General features: G+C 35.9%; 2 protein-coding genes across 5 annotated transcripts in view; one reads left to right on the top strand and one right to left on the bottom strand.

Annotated features, from left to right (window-relative positions):
* The window catches only part of C5 (complement C5), a 33,075-nt gene extending 20,144 nt beyond the window's left edge, over positions 1 to 12,931 (bottom strand). For all 3 annotated transcript variants that reach the window (XR_010826075.1, XR_010826074.1, XM_013188813.3), the window contains exons 1-16: positions 12,018 to 12,931; positions 10,854 to 11,046; positions 9,959 to 10,121; positions 9,279 to 9,349; positions 8,528 to 8,619; positions 6,303 to 6,385; positions 5,716 to 5,806; positions 5,297 to 5,402; positions 4,384 to 4,510; positions 3,953 to 4,068; positions 3,538 to 3,738; positions 2,768 to 2,971; positions 2,058 to 2,267; positions 1,728 to 1,877; positions 662 to 791; positions 278 to 343 (exon numbers count right to left, since the gene is read on the bottom strand). Coding sequence is in view for 1 of the 3 variants with exons in the window: in XM_013188813.3 (XP_013044267.2) it covers positions 278 to 343; positions 662 to 791; positions 1,728 to 1,877; positions 2,058 to 2,267; positions 2,768 to 2,971; positions 3,538 to 3,738; positions 3,953 to 4,068; positions 4,384 to 4,510; positions 5,297 to 5,402; positions 5,716 to 5,806; positions 6,303 to 6,385; positions 8,528 to 8,619; positions 9,279 to 9,349; positions 9,959 to 10,121; positions 10,854 to 11,046; positions 12,018 to 12,082 (2,068 nt within the window). In the remaining 2 variants the exon portion in view is untranslated. The remainder of the gene's footprint in view (positions 1 to 277; positions 344 to 661; positions 792 to 1,727; positions 1,878 to 2,057; positions 2,268 to 2,767; positions 2,972 to 3,537; positions 3,739 to 3,952; positions 4,069 to 4,383; positions 4,511 to 5,296; positions 5,403 to 5,715; positions 5,807 to 6,302; positions 6,386 to 8,527; positions 8,620 to 9,278; positions 9,350 to 9,958; positions 10,122 to 10,853; positions 11,047 to 12,017) is intronic.
* A 733-nt stretch (positions 12,932 to 13,664) lies between these two features.
* Positions 13,665 to 17,713, top strand: part of CNTRL (centriolin) — a 33,829-nt gene continuing 29,780 nt past the window's right edge. The window contains exons 1-4 of one of the 2 annotated variants that reach the window (XM_048056527.2): positions 13,665 to 13,946; positions 15,413 to 15,668; positions 16,083 to 16,216; positions 16,747 to 16,877. In XM_048056527.2, the coding sequence (XP_047912484.2) occupies positions 15,446 to 15,668; positions 16,083 to 16,216; positions 16,747 to 16,877 (488 nt within the window). In that variant the 5' untranslated portion in view covers positions 13,665 to 13,946; positions 15,413 to 15,445. The remainder of the gene's footprint in view (positions 13,947 to 15,412; positions 15,669 to 16,082; positions 16,217 to 16,746; positions 16,878 to 17,713) is intronic. The other variant, XM_048056535.2, reaches the window with a different exon arrangement.

The following is a 17,713-nucleotide window of genomic DNA, read 5'->3' as shown; positions in this document are numbered from 1 at the left end:
CCGAGTAGGAAAAAGAAATCTTACAGATATGCTATATTTTCAATGGGTACTTAATCTTATAGATTTCAAAGTGAGCATATGGATGAGGAGCTTTATAAATGGGGTCCTCTAAATTATCATCTTCCATATTTGTCCATCTCTCCACTGCACTAAGTGGATAACAACAATCAAAAGTACTATGCAAACTCTCAGATTCTTGATTTCTAATAGACATGAACTTTTTTTCATAATTAAATATTTTCATAATTAAATATTTTTAAAATAATTTTTTAATCACCTTCCTTGAGTATTCGCTCCTCGAAGTCAGATCGTTTGGTTCTTACAATTTCATTGCAAGTTTCACCTGTTTAAAAAAAACAATCACAAAAACTATGAAAGACAGGACTTTTTTGGTAATAAGACAGCCCACTTCAATCCAAAAAATCAAATTGCAGATTTAGTAGAGATTTAAAATCTATTATTTGAATTACAAAAAAAAAAAAAAAATTAAATTACAGAAAATGACACACAAACTACAATGCTTTCCTCCCTCAAAATTGTATTTCTTAGTATATGCATGCTCTACTAATTTTATTAAGTTCCAATATAATAACTGTGAGTCGTAATAGAAAATTTCAAGAGAGAAAATCCACAGTTTCATGTTTAAAACTAAGAAATATACCTGCTTCATTTGAATCATCAGCATTTGCATTAGTTAAAAATGTAAGCCCAGCCATTCGGAATACATCAACATTATTCCGTCCTCCTCCAGCACCACATCCAAGGTCACTCTTTTCCAAATCTTGTATTACCTGAGGAATAAGCGTATCAGCAGCTAACTAAAATGTGGAGAATATCATATATATCATATGACAGATAAGAGAATTATACTTGCAGAAAGGTCACTTTAGTCTAGAAGATGTCTTCACAACACACTGAAGAGTACCATTTCACGATATTTGAACTAATTCAAGCACCAGAACTAACAAAATCATGCTCCTGTAGCACACGTCTGAGCTAACAAGTTATGTAGAACCGAGTCAGAATGCTTCACTAACGTGTTTTTAACAGTTCTGATACTCCATCTAGCTTGTTGAAAACCAAATCAAGTATTTTTACCCGGCATTCAACAGTACTAGAAAACAGATTCAAATAATTCAAGGTTGGTGCAAAAGTATTCTCCTATTCATCTTCTGCCTCTCTTGTATCTGACTGTTCTGAGGTATTAAAGAACTGCCATGTTTTATCACAGGAATGGAATTATCTCAGTGACAGATGATAGGCATGTTTACTTACATACACACATATCTAGAATTCTACAAGGATTGAAAACCTCTATAATCCAATGAACATAATAGCATCTGCCATATTATTCTAACAGTATGGCCTAAAAAAACGGAACCTAAAAAGATTTTAGGAAGAACTACAAGGGAGAATGTGGTCTCCATGCCTCTTGGACCACAGAGCTTTCGCACACTGCAGCCTATTTTTGTCCAGGTCTGAAGATTTATGTTGAGACAGTTCAGATTGGGCTTTAAAACCATCATTTACTTTTACTTTTTTTTTTTTTTTAATCAAAACATAGTAAATGAATTCTTTTTATAATTTAGAACTCACACATTTTATTTTGGGTTGAATTATTCTTCTGTGTATTTTCAAGTTTATTGAAGGCATAAACCATAACAGCGATCTGAATATGAATCTGAAACAAACAGCAACTTATTTTTCTTTTTTGGCTACTACTTAACTTTTTCCATTGCTCTCCTTCCTCTTCCAATAACTCCATATACTGCCTTGTCAATAGATGACAAAGCAACAAAGGAACTGAACTGTGTTTTCATGTAAAGCGATAAGACTTCTGCTGGTCTGTGTGTCTTTTTGCTTGGTAGCACCTTAATCTATAAATCAAAAACAAACGTTAGTAATTTTAAAAGTACATTGGCTCAAAATAAATGCATCTGGAGGCTGACACTTTATTATGTTAAGGAACTGTTAAAGAACTTGTGTAATACCAAGCTAAAACCTGACCATAAAATGGATGCACACCCACAAATTTCAGTGCCTATTTTACTACTCACATCAAGACTATTCCCACACTTCTGTTCTACATTCAGCCAGACTGAATCAGCTACTAACTCAGCAGTTTCTTCTCCCATGACGATGTAGTAAACAATAAGACGTGCTGAAGGAACCATTTCTTGGGTTATCTGAAAACTTAGGTGTTCATATTCCAAATCTTTAATTCTTTTCTGAGTTCCAAAGCTTACTATCTTCCCTTTTGACATGATCTATAGTAGAAAGATGATGGAGAATAAAGAAGTCAAATTTTATATTGAATGTCTCACACATGTAAAAATTATTTTGCATTTAGATATAATCCACCACACACAGAAATGCATTTGGCACTGGTGTGACTAGTTTGAGGGAAGGTAGTTCCCTCCCTGTAAAAAGAACTGCTGTCTCTGTGCATCTTTGTCTTCTTTTCCTTAGATGATTCAGCTCCTGAAACAGCTCTCAGATTGGCACTGCTTCTTAACTCCAGTCTACATTGGGTGAGAATTCAAAACAATACAGCCTTAATATATGATTTAAACATGAGACTGGTAACAAATTATAACTACAGAATGGACACATTTTATAGGCAAAGGCAGAGTACGTATTCTGAACAGTTTTCTGAGCAGCACGTATTCTGGTGTTGATGATAGATCCTGACTGCTGAGGTTCTTCATTAAGGATCATATCTCAAAATCACAATTCAAGATTTCATGTGGAAACATCATTTACTTACCAAATAGCTGTAGTGATGTATTTTATGAATATACCGACTATGTGGATATACGTTAATATTGATGAAATCCCCTACTTCAAGTATTTTATGGTTTGAAGCCCAGTCAATATATAGATAACTCCGACTTAATGATGAATAAGCTCTTGCTTCATAGGTTTTGGTTGCTTGGTTTTCATCTGAAAGATGTGGATCAACAGTTTTTACCTGAAAAGATAATAACATGTCCAAAAATTTTTGTAGCAAAGGAGGAAACAAAAGCTGCATGTCCTGACTTCTGAATAGTTTAAGTATGAAGTTATACTTCAGAAAATAAATAATCACAGTAATAAAATAAGCCAACTCAAGACTTTCCTGTTTTCTTTAATAAAAAGATTTATAAATACCAAGTCAAATTAAAATGGCGGTATAGAAGAATGTCCGTAAATAAGCAGATCAGAAAAGGTCAATAATATGCCTTCCTATCTAACAAGAGAATCCCTCTCAGAGATTTGTTCTCTCATAATTCATTCAGATGTTTTATTTAATAACTATTATTAAATAAATACATGACAAATTGGGATATTTTGTTTCAGAATACATTCAAATACAACTTAATATAGAAGTAATGTTTCATTATAGCACTTAGGTTTCATAACTGATCGTTGGGAACAATCTCTAAGTTTATAAACTACTAACTTTTAAGAACAAAGTCTTACCACAGGTGCTGTACGCTGGCAAAAGTACAGAATTAATTCTTATAAGAAATAAGTTAATGGGAGAATTTAACTCACTTGAAACTCCAGTAGTGTGCTATCAGATGGGATATTAATAACAAATAAAGCAGTTCCATCATTCATGCTTGTTTTTCTTCTCCCAGATTCTGAACCCTCTGATATCAACTCAGTCTCATCCATTTGCTCACTAAATGATTTTGCAGTGAGAGTTACAGGGATGTTTCCAACAAAGTGATCTACTGTATCTTTCACCTGCACCTATTCATTAGAAGAGATAACATTTCTTAAATGAACAACAACATTTTTCAAGCAGAAAACAAGCTGCTAACCTTCTACAGTAGCAAATGAAAAAAATGTAAACAGTCAAAGGAAATTAAAAGTGTGTTAAGACCTACAGATATTGACAAGCAGTAAGGCTTCTGCACTATGGATTTTACGTTGTAACATGCAACAATACTTTTTTTTAACTAACCTTTACGAAGAATGGAAGTCCAGGCTTTATAAAGAGAGGAGTAGCAATCAAGTTTAATTTGTAAGGAGATACAGCGTATCTGACTCCAGTAAATTCCACTTCACCACTGAGGCCACCTAAAAAATATGCCGCTTTTAATAATCACATCCTAGGGCACTTGCCTTCAAAGGGCAGCACAATCTGTCTCTAATGGTGAAGTCCTTTCACCTAAAAATTAAACACTTAACCCTGTGAAAACAAATAGCAATAAAAAAAAAAAAGTTTAACCCCATTTTTACACTGATGGACAGGCTGTTCTCTATAAGCTTTTGGCTGAAGGATTTCTGAGTACTGAAGAAAGTCTGATACTAACAAAGTTAGCTGTATAGTTTTATTTTTTTTCTGTTTACATTTGCAGATGTGTTCAAAGAAATCACTTGAAAGCAACTTACCCATAGATTCCATCACTGATGCTGCAATATATAAATATGACCCATCCAATTCTTCTAGACTTTGAAATCCTAAATAACTCACTTCTTTCTTACTGTTAAAACTGATTTCAGCAACACCATTTTCAAGCTGGAAATTAAATAAAAGTTATTCCTTTATAGTCAATAACTTAGAAATAATATATGGTAAACTATGAGTAAATTCTTTTCAGCATGTTTCTGCTCTGTCTGTTTTCAGAGGAAATCAAAGATGGAGACGTTTTAATGTAGAATTTCATGATTACGAATTCTTTTTTTACCTATATAATTATTAGCAATTAATCAGTCAATAGTACATGCTATGAAGTCTGCATGCAGGCCAAACAAGAGGTAGGTGATTCTTAGATGATCTTTAAGGTCCCTTCCAACCCAAACCATTCTATGATTCTATGACTAACACAGATATCTCTCTGCTCATTCAGGAAAGATAATGTCTTTTTTCATTCTGCAATGAATAAAACAAAAAGACCAGACTAGATGAGGGAAGGAGAACTGGTGGAGAACAGTCTCCCCATAATACATCGATATAATTTTGATTTGTCTGTCTCCAATCCTGATTTGGTATTATTACATTGATCCTATGTTAGATTTCTTTTTGTTTATTCTATAAACAGATAGCAAAAATGTTATTTCATAGAAATTTCAAACACAGTTTACTCAAGGAAACAACTGAACGAGACTGAAGTCCCATTCTGTCTGAGATGCTGCCTCTGAGTTTCATTGTAAAGTATGTTTCTATGCCTCTGGGGACAGAATTACAAAGGAAAAGTTGACACTCAATAGCTGTCGATGCAAATGGAGTTGGAAGACATTCTCCCCAGCTTGAATGGAATTAGATCAGTCCTGAACTAAGCAATTTAGGCTTGTTTTTTCTTACCCTAGTTACATGCATTGCACGAGGCATCATTCTTTTTCCAGTTCCTTCAATTATTCCAAAACGAAGAAAAACATCAGCACTTGGAAGCCTTTTATTATAAAAATAGCTGTGAATAAAGCAATGATAGAAATGTTTTTAAAATCATAATGGCTGCAACAAAGCATTCATTTTTGAGAAGAGTCATTTCCTAATCAAGAAATAGAAAAAAAAAATGCCTATGTAGCTTTACAAACACTTCTGTTGAAAAATAATCACTCTGAGCATTTTAAAAAGGTTCACTTAGCTCTCTCACATAGCAGAAATGATTGTGATGATAGGGCTCCCTGAGAAAGTAAAAGAGGAAGTTTCTCAACATGGGACAATCATTCCTAAGGAAAAGATGAGACACACATCTATAAATCAAAGCCTAATTTCCTTACCTGGCTTTCACAGCAATCCTGAAGTCCTCAAATTTATCAGAACTAATAAAGTTACGTTCTGGCTCTATGACGATGGAAAAGCTTGGCAGTGCTGAAAAAATGAGTAGAAAATTAAGCCACTTTGATGTGTTTTTAAACACACAGATTCTCAGAACCACAGATACTCAGAAATATGTCACTGTATATGCATCAAAGAATCACGTTTCAAGTGATTTGAATTATGTCACAGCCCAAAGATAAAGCTGTCAGCTTGTCCGCAGTGAAGCACGAGTTATAAAGCCCTAAGTTAACAGCTGCTGCCCTGGCTCCACATTTTGCACCAGTGCAACTGCATCAAGATTACTCAGGATGCTGAAGAATAACTCTATAGGCAAGTTGCATTAATACAATCTTATACTGATATGACACATTAGCTTGAACTGATATTGCCACTTGGCACTATACTGCATCCCATTGCTGTATAAGTAGGCCAACGTTACTTCAAGCATTTCTGTGTTTTGTTCCTCTGTGTTGTATAGCTGCCCTACATGAATTTCATGCAATAAAGGCATGTAGAATGAAGATTCACATGTACATGAACACCTTACCATATTCCTTAACTTCGAATTTTGCAACAGCAGAGGTTATGAAATTCTTTTTGTACTTGGCTTCAATCTTCCAAATTCCATATCTATAATATCAACAATCAAACATTATTTTTTAAAATGAAAATTAATATCAAAAGTGAAAATATTAATGTTAATAATTAGAAAAATCGGGCACTGATTTTTTTGTGCATGTACAATACCTATTTGAGAAGATTCTGCTACTTTGATATTTTGAATAAAATTACTTGAAACTTATTTTGAAGGATTGATACATATTTGAAAAGAATATGCCATTATTTATGTTCTGACTACTGTCAGATTTTTTTTGTCATACAGTTACAAAAAGCAGAGACATATTTTGAAGACTGCAAATGTAACTGGAGTCATTAAAGCACTATTTGCTACCATCTTCCACTTGCCAATTATCACCCCTGAGATTAGACAAATGCCTATTTGTGGCTCTCCAGCTCTGTTTCAGTGTAGTCAGTATGATTACTGTGCATCACCTATCCGATTTACCATAATTTGGATGATTTTTTCCTGCAACTAGAATCAGTCAAAAGGCATGTGTTTCATTTCAAATTGCTTTACTTAAGCCCACAAAAGTCTAGGTGCAGGTCATATTTAACTGCATCTATCTTCCTGTTTTACCATTCAAAGAATGGTAAATTCATAGAATCGTACGATGGCTTGAGTTGGAAGGGACTTTTAAACATCATTTGTTCCAACCCCTCTGCCATGGGCAGGGAACACCCTCATTAGAGTGAGTTGCTCAAGGTCCCATTCAACCTGACCTTGAACGCTTCCAGGGCATCCACAACTTCTCTGGGCAACCTATTCCAGTATCTAACCAGCCTTACAATAAAGAATTTCTTCTAATCGAAATCTACTCCCTTTCAGTTTAAAACCGTTACTTCTTGTCCTATCACTATGTGCTGGTAAAGAGTCTCTTCCCATCTTTCTTGTAGGCCACTTTTACGTATTAGAAGGCTCCCGAGTCTTCCCTTCTCTAGGCTAAAACAAACAAACCTCTCTCAGCCCGTCTCCATAGGAGGGGTGCTCCAGCTCTCTGTTAATCTTTGTGGCCCTCCACTAGACCTGCTCAAAAAGGTCCATGTCTGTCTTGTGCTCAGAGCTTGGTGCAGTACTTTGCGTGGGGTCTTACAAGGGCAGAGGACAGCGGGAGAATCACCTCCCTCGACCTCCCAGCCACACTTCTTTTGATGCAGCCCAGGATACGACTGGCTTTCTGGGCTGCAAGCGCACACTGCCAGCTCATGTCAAGCTTTTCATCCACCAGTACCCCAAGTCCTTCCCTGCAGGACAGTTGAGGAAAATTCTCCAGAGGGCTCATGCCTTCTGTTAGGGTCCTTCTCTCTGACTAGAGTACTGAGGCCCAACCGCAATTTACACTAAACAATTGACAGAAAAACAGTTCCTACAATATTTTGACTCTATATTACCACGATAAAAATGATGCAAGTCTACAGTTAACAGATTCTCAATTTCGAAAGGGATACAAAATTAATTTTTACATGGACTGAAATTATTGCTGATTTCCTAATGGAAAGTAAATTTGACAGAAAACATTTTTTCAAGTGCCTGCTAAGCATCCTTCTGCCAACTCAGTGTATCTTCAGCACCCTCTCAAGACTAAAGGGAGAACTGTAGAGGCACGTATATTGTATGGTGTTACTGGAAAAATGCTGGTGATTTGTATGAATATATGTATGAAATACAAACACTTCCCTTCATTGAAATCAATACGTTTTTGACAGTGTTTCTATCTCTATAACAGAAAATTTATTTTTATTATTTTTTAATTGAGCATGACAAACCCACCACCAACTGCTCTCTTATCTCAGTTTTATCACCAGTGTTTTCACTTATTGCATCTCCTCACTTTCTCTCATTACAGTGAGGATATTCCATATGTTTGAGAATACATGCAGTAAGCTTCTCATTTCACTTTAAGATACATGCAGTAAGCTTCTCATTTCACTTTAAGAGACAAATGTTCATTTGGAAGTTAGCTAAAAAGAAGAACACTTTGTCATAAGTTCTTTATCTATACCATTGTTACTAATTATGTGAAATGATAGAAATCTCCAAGTTTTAAGCCATGGGCACTCTGTGTATCAGCAAAAGACATTCTGATAGTCTTTTGAAAAAAAGAAAAGGCAGTATTATGTTAATAATTCTCAAAGAACATTAATTATACCTACTTAGGATTAGGAGGAATCTTGAAGTCAGGAAAAGAAACTATTCCAGTAAAGTCTTTTTCTTCTATGATATCCACTTTTACTCCATCAGGATCCTTTGAAAAATAATAGAAAAGAATCAGCAGTTAGATCATTCTTATTAAAAGAAAAATCTTCATTCAGTGATTTTAGTGGGACCCTGCCCATAATGTACATTTCTAAGACTTTTGCCCATTTCACAGCACCAAAATGTAAACATTTTACAAAGAAATTCAGGTTCTGAAATTCTGATAAAACATTTTACTGAGTTTCCAACAATTAAAAGTTGTTACTACACAATACTTAATATTGCTAGAAGGTTACTGTAATAAAAATAATAACTATTGTTATGGTTAAAAAAACATAGCACAGGAGCTACTGATTATTTTTTCTATCTTAAAAGAAATAAACAACAATATGAAAACCATATATTATCAAAATTTTCTCACAAATCCTTTCCCTAGATATTAAGGATAATTCATAGTTTTTCATTTTTCCATTCTGTAACAACTTCACATCAAGGACTTGAAAAGATCTAAGTGTGCAGTCTGTTTTAGATCTTTTAAAAGATGTCTGGCTACCTGCAAAAAAAAAATTTCTAACGTTTTTATTATTGCAAAAATACTTACTTAACAATTTTATTATATATCCATTGCAATGCTGATTTACTACATAAGAAGGTTTATTGCTTTTGTGACCCACACAATATTGAAATTTAAATTCAGTAACAACATACCACAAATGTTAGGACAGTTTCTCGCCGAGCTGGCTGCAGATCTTCATTCAGAGAGTAAACTCTGACTTTCACTGTAAGAAACATTACAATAAATCTCAAAGTCGTACTGTTATCAATGTTAAAACAAACAAACAAACAAAAAACATAAAACTTTTTTTCTCTACTAATTTATTTAGTATTTATAGAACGATTTTTACCTTTTGTCAGTATGCTATCCAAACAATATTTATTCATGCTAGCAACAACAGATCCTGCACCAACACTTTTTCTGCACTCAAATCACAGTGCAAGGCTATTTCTTACAATCACAATACCAACAGATCACTTTTGCAGCAAATAAGCTCAACCTACACAAAACCAACAATTCAGTTATCATTATTTCTTGACAATTTTTTTTAATACATATTCCCTGTACAATTTTTCCAGTGTTTGTGCCACAGATTAATCATGTAAGGTGTAGAGGACAGGGATTCAGAGGAGAGGATATCGGGAGAAACAATTAATTTCTACAGTATGATCAAATATTTCAAAATATTCTTTTGATGATTAAGAAAATAAATAGTGACTGATAATAATACACTATGAACAAGAGCTTAAAGTACATTTAAATCCTCGTTCCCTGTCAATGTCATCAGCTCATAAAAACTAAGTAAAAACTAAGAGAAATAAACATTATTCACCTGACTGATCGGGAGTATAAACTGGTTTGTCTGTGTGAATAAAAAGAAAGCCATTCTCATAGGAAACAGGAATTTTTTTCAATCTGGTAAAATGCGGGGAAACAGCTTCCAAATACACATACTTGACTGAATCTGCTGTTCTTGCTAGATCTGTTGGTTGAAGCTGGAGGAGATGAGATACTGTTAAAGAATATTAAAATATTTTTCAAGTATTTTTTCTACAGCATTTCTTGTTGAGAATAGGTTCTGAATAGCAATTAATATTCTGTTGTTAATTATTATTAAACAAAAACATCAACACCCACAGAAAGGGCTTATTCTTGCTTACATCATTGATAACAGTCTGAAATATTAAACTACAAAGAAGTATTTTCAATTTTGTATTATTTCAAGAACAGAAATAGCGCAGTTAAAACACAAGTTATGAAGTTATGAAAGTCTAATTTACCAGACTTCCATTTATATACATAGCGAATCTCAGCCACAGCAATGTTGCTGTTGTGGTTGATAGTTTGGTGAAATGGCTTGAGCTTCAGTTCAGTTGCCATTTTGGCTTACTCTGAACACTCATTTGAGGTATCTTGTCCACACTGAACACTTCTCCATCCCTTCCTTTTTGTTTTTGGAATGTTATGCAAACAAGATAATGTTTCTAAAATAATATGATCTTATGTTTAGCTTTGACGTCACTCCTTTACACTCATTTTATCCAATATAATTTCAGTTTCAGACAAACTAAAATGAAATAAACTACACACAGCAAACTGACAAGTCAGGGCCCTAGGCTTTTCCTCCCAGTATAAGCAACTGTAAGCTTACCACAATCTTGGTTTTTTTAACACTAACGACTAAATGCAACAATAAAAACATGACAAGAAAAGTCCAAATTCCTTACTGTTAAAGTTACAGAATCTTGAAATTTGTTGGCTGGAGTTAAAGAAATCCTGCCAGACGAATAAGAAACAAGCTTATCTGGAAAGCTTCTTAAGGCAACGTTGACTGCAAATTCCTTCTCATAACCAAAAGCTTGAACTACGACTTTCTCAGATGTCCCAACTCGGAAAATCTTTGATGCTGTAAGGACATAGCTGTATACGAAACATGAAATAATAAAAGGGTATTGGAACTATACTTTCGTATTTCTTACTTACATTTGTAATTCATTCATGTAGACACTGGTAAAGCAAACGAGCTAAAGATCAGGCAAAGTTATTCTAATACAGAAGTTAGAAACAGCATAGCCCCAGTTAGAATCATTTTTATGAAAATTGTAATGTAATGTTACCAAATAACAGCTTAGGCAATATATACGGATTTGATTCTGCAGACACAGAAAAGCATGCCTACTATGACAGGATATTTATGTAAAAATAATTACTTATTTTCCCAAATGAACACCCAAAACGCTAATGCTTCAAGTAGCATACTTGTATAGTTTTCCCACCAGCAACGTTCTTACTGAAATGAAAGGGCAACTTACAATAAAAACAAATGTGAGTAAATTTTTGTAGGATTACCTTGATTTCTTCATTGCTTTATAAACTGAAGTATGCATTATTCCACAAAACCACAAACCAGGCTTTAATAGCTGAACATATATTATACCTAATGTAAATATATATATATGAAGTGCTGCTGCACATTCAATATACATGCACCTTTTTCTGAAATGGTAATAGCACCTAGATCGATTGCTATAAATAAGAGCTTTTATGAAACCCATAGCATAGTATGTCTTCAGGCACTATAGAAAAGGTATCAAGCACCAAGCTTTACTTAACTTTTTTGCACATTTATCTTTTCATTATGTCCAGAATTTATGGAATGTACTGAGTTGATTCTACCCCTTTCTTTGGCAGCAAATAGAGTAATTCCAGAAGCAGCAGTCCTTTTTCTAAGGTTAGTCCACATACATTAGTAAGAATTTTGCTTGTGAAGGCACATCAGTTTGAATAGTGTCTTCTGCACTGGCTCTACTGAAATCCTGTATCTACTCACTTAAAATAGCAGTCAACTATCAAGTATCATTTCCAGTAAATACTATATTTGTTTTACTTACGTTTTATCTTGACTAAAAGTTGTTCCAGAAAATAACAAAATAAAACAAAATATTAAAATAGCCATAGCATCACAACTAACACACCAACAACGCTAACAAATCTGGATTAAACTCTATCTGGCTTCTGCTGTAGATGAACAGAAATACCACCAATACGTATCACCCACAGTTAATAATTAATTGCAGATCTTGTTTTACTAAAATGTTATTGCCCCTTCCAAATTCTTTAACTCTCAAAGAATCCAGAACAGCTAAACTTAGGATTTCATTTTTTTTAAAACATATGGAGCAATTCTGTCAATCCTAACATTCTCCCTGTTAGATAGCCATATAAAACTTTTCACAGGAAGAAAAACAAAACCACAAAAAATCAGATTCAGCTAGTACTTCAGAAAATATTTTTTATTTAAATCCATGATATGATTTTAAATTTGCTTCTGAAGAAAAAAGCATTTCAATTATATTGACCAGACTGTCCTGATATTTTTAGATCAGAAGTTTCCTTTTTTTGTTTTGTTTTGAAATAACTCTTTGCTTGCAATTTTTTATTTATTTTTTATTTTTTTTTAGCTATTTGTATTCCTGATTATGCCAGCTTTCTGAGTACCTACATTAGAATATGAAAATACTAGGGCACAATACACTCAGAACATGTACTATTGTAAATAGCATTTGCAAAAAGAAACTAATAAAAGCTCTGCATACTTGGTATTTAAGCACAGGATCTAAGCAAATAGGATTATAGAAAGTTAAACTGAAGTTGTGTAAGACTTCTCAAGCTTAAATAAACACTGGAGTCAGCCTTTACGGGAAAACTATTTACAAAACTATTTCTGATCAATGTAAAATTCAATTACAAGAAGACCAATAGGGCCTTCAGAAACTGAAGTTACAAATGACAAGGGAAGCAACGAAGTATAAAATAATAAAGTATATTAATATTAAAATAAAATAATAAAATATAAAATATAACGATTGTTATTAAAAAAAACACGTCCAAATACCTGTCAATACAAAACCACAAGAATGTTCATGTGGGTGATATGTAAATAAAAAGTAGTAACCAGTAAAGAATGTTGGAAAACACTTTAAAGGTCTAACAATATTCTGGATGCTTTTCAACTTGTATTGGTTATAAACTCTAATAGTTATGTCTTCCTTACATTCTTTGTCAGATTTGGTTTACTGTTTTTTCTACTTGCTGCACATTTCACACCTACAAAGTGGGCAGACTCCAAGCACACACGTAACATCAAGCTGTTAAAAAGGCTTTATTTAAATATTGCTGTGAAAATAGTGTTTTATTTAGGCCTACTCCACTGAGTTCTGGAGTTAAAACCCATGTAAGGACAATTTTACGTGTGTAGCCTACAATGTGATACACGCAGTCGTATAAAGCACGAATAAAAAAATCCCCAATAGCATGAGAAGGGAATAGGTTGTTATATATAGGGTCACTTCATAGGGTCACTGGGGCTTCAGTCAGGACAAAACCCCTCAGCACCCCCCCAACAGGGGACACAGCCTGAGGCGAGGCGCCCGTTGGCCCCGCGGCGGGAACGGAGCGGCGCACGCGCCTGAGGGGACCCCGCGGGCGGGAAAGCGGCGGGCGGGGACAGGGGCGCGGAGGGGCGTGGCTCCGAGAGGTCCCGCCCCCGAGCCCGGTCGCCCGTCGGCGGCCAGCGACCAAACAAAATGGCGTCGGGTCGGCCTCCGGTGCCGGGTCCTTAAAGGAGCCGCGTACCCGCGGGCGTGGCGGCCGGGGGGGGGGGGGGGCGAGGACCGCGCGGCGGAGGAAGGCAGGTGGCGGACGGGGGTGGGTCCCGGGGGCCGCCGCCCTCACGCGGGGGGCTGCGGGAGGCCGTGGGAGGGCACCCTGCCCGCCCCCGCCCCGGCGAGCGGCGAAGCGGCGTTACCATGTCAACGCAGGTAAGCACAGCGGCGGCCCGAGGGGATCGCCCTCAGCGGGCACCGCGTCCCTCTCGGCGTCCACCGCGCTCCCGGCCGCCTCGCCGCGGGCTGGGCGAGCGGCGCTGCCCCGGGCTGGCCGTCCTGTCAGCGGCGGGACGCGGTGTGGCGGGTGCGCAGCGCCCAGCGCGGGGCTGGCTGGCGGCACCCGGGCCCCTCGGGCTCCCCTCAGGGTGCACCGCTCGGCGCTCCCCCCGCTCCCGCCCTTTAGAGCACGGGAGGTTCGTCGGGGTTTTCGTTGCCAGAACGCATTTTTTTCTCTGTAAAATCTAAGCGTTAAGGTAACTGGCTGCTTTTCTTTAAAACATGATGACGCTTTCCATGGTAGCTTTTCACTTGCTCGCCGCCGTCTTACGCCTCTTCTGCCCCTTCAAATCTCACTTTCCCGGCCCTGAATGAGTTGTGTCTGTATATGCTGGCTTACAAGAGAGTGGCTTTTACCTTCATTCTTTTTTTGTCTTTAAAGATTCATTGAAAATTCCATTGTAATAAAAAAAAAAAAAAGCTTTCTCAACGTTAAGCTATATGAGTGATTACATTGTGTCTAAGTTCCCCTAAAAGCACATGCTTTTATCTTAAAGAACATCTTAGAATGTGTTTTTGCTTACAGGGTCTCAGTTTTGGTAAAACCCCATCCCTTGGAGATGTTTACTACGAGGGCTTCCACACACACTATGAGTATGGCTCTTTCTGCGCTTACCCGTAGCGAAACCACATTCGTCATCGGTGGAAGCTGCCATTAACAATTCTCTGGAACTTCCCACTCAGTCACAGAATAATTTGTTGCAGAAAGGGGACACTGTGCCAGTGTTAGACTGATACTTATTTATTTATTTTTTACTTCCTTTTTTTTTTTTCTTCCCCCTTTTGCTTGTAACTGCTCTTTTAGCTACAAAGTGGATGATTTCTAGCCTCCGTAAAAGCACTTGGGATCCTCATCCTGTCTTTCTGTCCTCTGCCAACTATGTTAGCCTGAGTTGTGAGTGTCTCCAGACTTTGCGTAAGCCATAAATTACATGCCAAAGTTACCAAGATGAGCTGCAAAACAGAAAGCAGTTCAGCACAGTTCCTAGTATTGTGCTTTAGAGTGGCATAAGTATACAGCTATAACATTCCTCCAGATATGCGTTGGCCCATGAAAAATGGAAGCTGTCACCCGCTGGAGAATTGGTTTAAATATATTTTTGGCACCCTATTATTGCTGGAAATATTTCCTGTGCTAAAAAGACAATTTTTCAAATATCACCTCTGTGATGTCTCAAACTGTGTATCATCTAAAGCAATAAATTGTGCCATTAGGCACAGATACTTAAACAACAAGCACCTAAAATCCTTCAACAACATACTTCTTTAGCACCTTTGTTGGAAAGCAAACCATTAAGAGTTTTGACTTACATAGAGAATTACATTTATTTTTTTCCTTCCAGATATTGGTCATATGATATTCTATATTTTTGGCAATGAAGAAAAGCTACATAAAAAAAGCATTATGTGGAAAAACACAGATGCCATCTTCTCGGACACCTAGTCCAATGTCTTCTGTTGGTTCAAGCACCAGATCACCATCTCCTCGTAGCCAACAGACGTCTCCATCTGCTCACAAAAACAGGGAGCAGAGGAATCAGCAACTTGATATTACAGCAAAAAATGTAGAAGCTGCTCTTGAAAATAAGTTTCATGAAGGTAATGTATAAAAAAAACTGCTGGTGTAAAAGTACACAATAAAACCACAAAAGGCCAATGTTCTGTCAACTCTGTGATTAAAGATCTATGATCTGCTGGAAAGAAATGTGAGTAATTTGCTTTCAACTCTTGGTTCTCAAATGTGTAAATGATAGCAGTGAAAGCTGTATAGAATAATGCACCAGCGGAGAATACTAAAAAAGGGAGGAACATACTGTGCCTTTTTTGAAAGAATATACCCGCTTATGCTAACACGTCATTTCCTGTAAATGCGTCTGGTGTGCTGTTTCTTCTCATCCCATATGGGGGAGAATAATTTTCAATGCCTTCCCTGTATTCAGGGTGAAGTAGAAGATGAATGTAAAGGTTACAAATTGTTTCACCACTGAAGGTAGTTTCTTTGTTTAATTTCAGATGAAAATGGTGTTAGTCCAGGAGTTAAGTACATCACAGAACCCCTCATAAAAGTCCTGTCAAAACAGGAAAATTTGGCATGTATAAGCTCACTCAATCTTTCATCCCCAAAGGATGGGGACAAGAAATTTAAGGTAAGTTATTGAAAATAACTGTTAATAAAACCAAAGTACATTTTGATATATATGTGTGTATATATATATAAAAAATAATTGTTTATATCCACTTAAAAAAAGACCTTTGTATTCTAATTATGTTAGCATAGTTCTGTAGAAGCTTCTGTAAAAATAAAAAATATGTATATATAGAGAGAATGTCAATGGAGACTTGTGCAAAAGAAGAAACCATGAATCAATTTGAATAAAGTTGAGAACACTGTGTAAACTTCTTAATTTTTGGATTGTGCTGCTATTTTAGTTGGGGTTCTTTATAACAAATTCCCTTTTGTGTAGATTGGTCCACTGCAAACTTAAAATCTAGTTTTACTCCTCCAACACTATGGAAGGCTGTTAGTTAAAAGAGGGTGCAACAATGAAAGTGATTAATAACATGTTAGAAATACTTTGCATTTTTTTAATGAATGTGTTTGGTAAAAATGGAAATCTGCCTTTCTCATTTAAAGAAGTAAAGTGCAATGCTAAGTCACATGTTTTCTGTTCTTTAGTATATAGAAAATTTGGAAAAGTGCTCTAAACTAGAGACACTAAATCTTAGCAACAACCAAATAGAAAAGATTGAAAAGTTGGATAAACTGTTGAAGTTGCGTGAGCTCAATTTGTCTTGCAACAAAATCAGGTAAGCAGAAACACTTAATCATTTAATCTCATCATATCTTACCAAAACTATTAAAGCTGTCATTCTCTTATTGTTTAAATGAGATCTCTAAGTGTGAAAAGTTAAACTGAATTTCCCATCTGTGGATGGCAAGACCATAATGCTTTGGTGAGCTCTTATTAAAAATCGCAAGTTCCTATGAAATATCCTCAGAAAGGTATTTGAAGGAGAAATAGTTCTGGGAAGTGCTGTTAATTTACCAAGGCTTCAGTTAAAAATGTTTTCCTAGGAAACCAAGCAAGAAATACAAGTTTCCAGATACCATAACGAAGAGCATACAATATCCCAATTTAATTAAACTTGTACTGTATATTGTTACCCATAGTACAGGAAGTTTTTCCTTTAGAAGAGGAAGCTGAATGGACCTGATCAGGCAGGCTGTAAACTCACTAAATTGTTTTTTCACTTTCACTGTTTCAGGAGTCTAGTATCTTTTCTGAATAGTGTAAAAAATTCGGAAGAGTCATGGTTCAAGCAATAGCAAACATCTTTGTTTCCTGTAATTTTTTTTATTAGTGAATTATGATCTTTACATGACTGACTTTGCAGTAGAGAAGTTGCAATTTCAGTAGAGAAGTTAACAATATTAAGTAAGCAAGACACTAGCATTTCTACAGATTGCATTCACACAACTTCCTCACTTAACAGGAATTGAAAAGGTCATAGTAGCTTTTAGCTAGCACTGTACATTTTCAGATTTTAATTATGTACAATTGGTTTCTACTCAAAAATTAGCAGAGCAACAAGAGCACGTTCAACCCTAATTTGTTATGACATTTATCTTTAGATCAACACCC

Source organism: Anser cygnoides, chromosome 20 (assembly GCF_040182565.1).
Source record: "Anser cygnoides isolate HZ-2024a breed goose chromosome 20, Taihu_goose_T2T_genome, whole genome shotgun sequence".
In the NCBI taxonomy this organism is placed as follows: Eukaryota; Metazoa; Chordata; class Aves; order Anseriformes; family Anatidae; genus Anser; species Anser cygnoides.
This window is presented reverse-complemented; position numbering and strand designations above follow the sequence as displayed.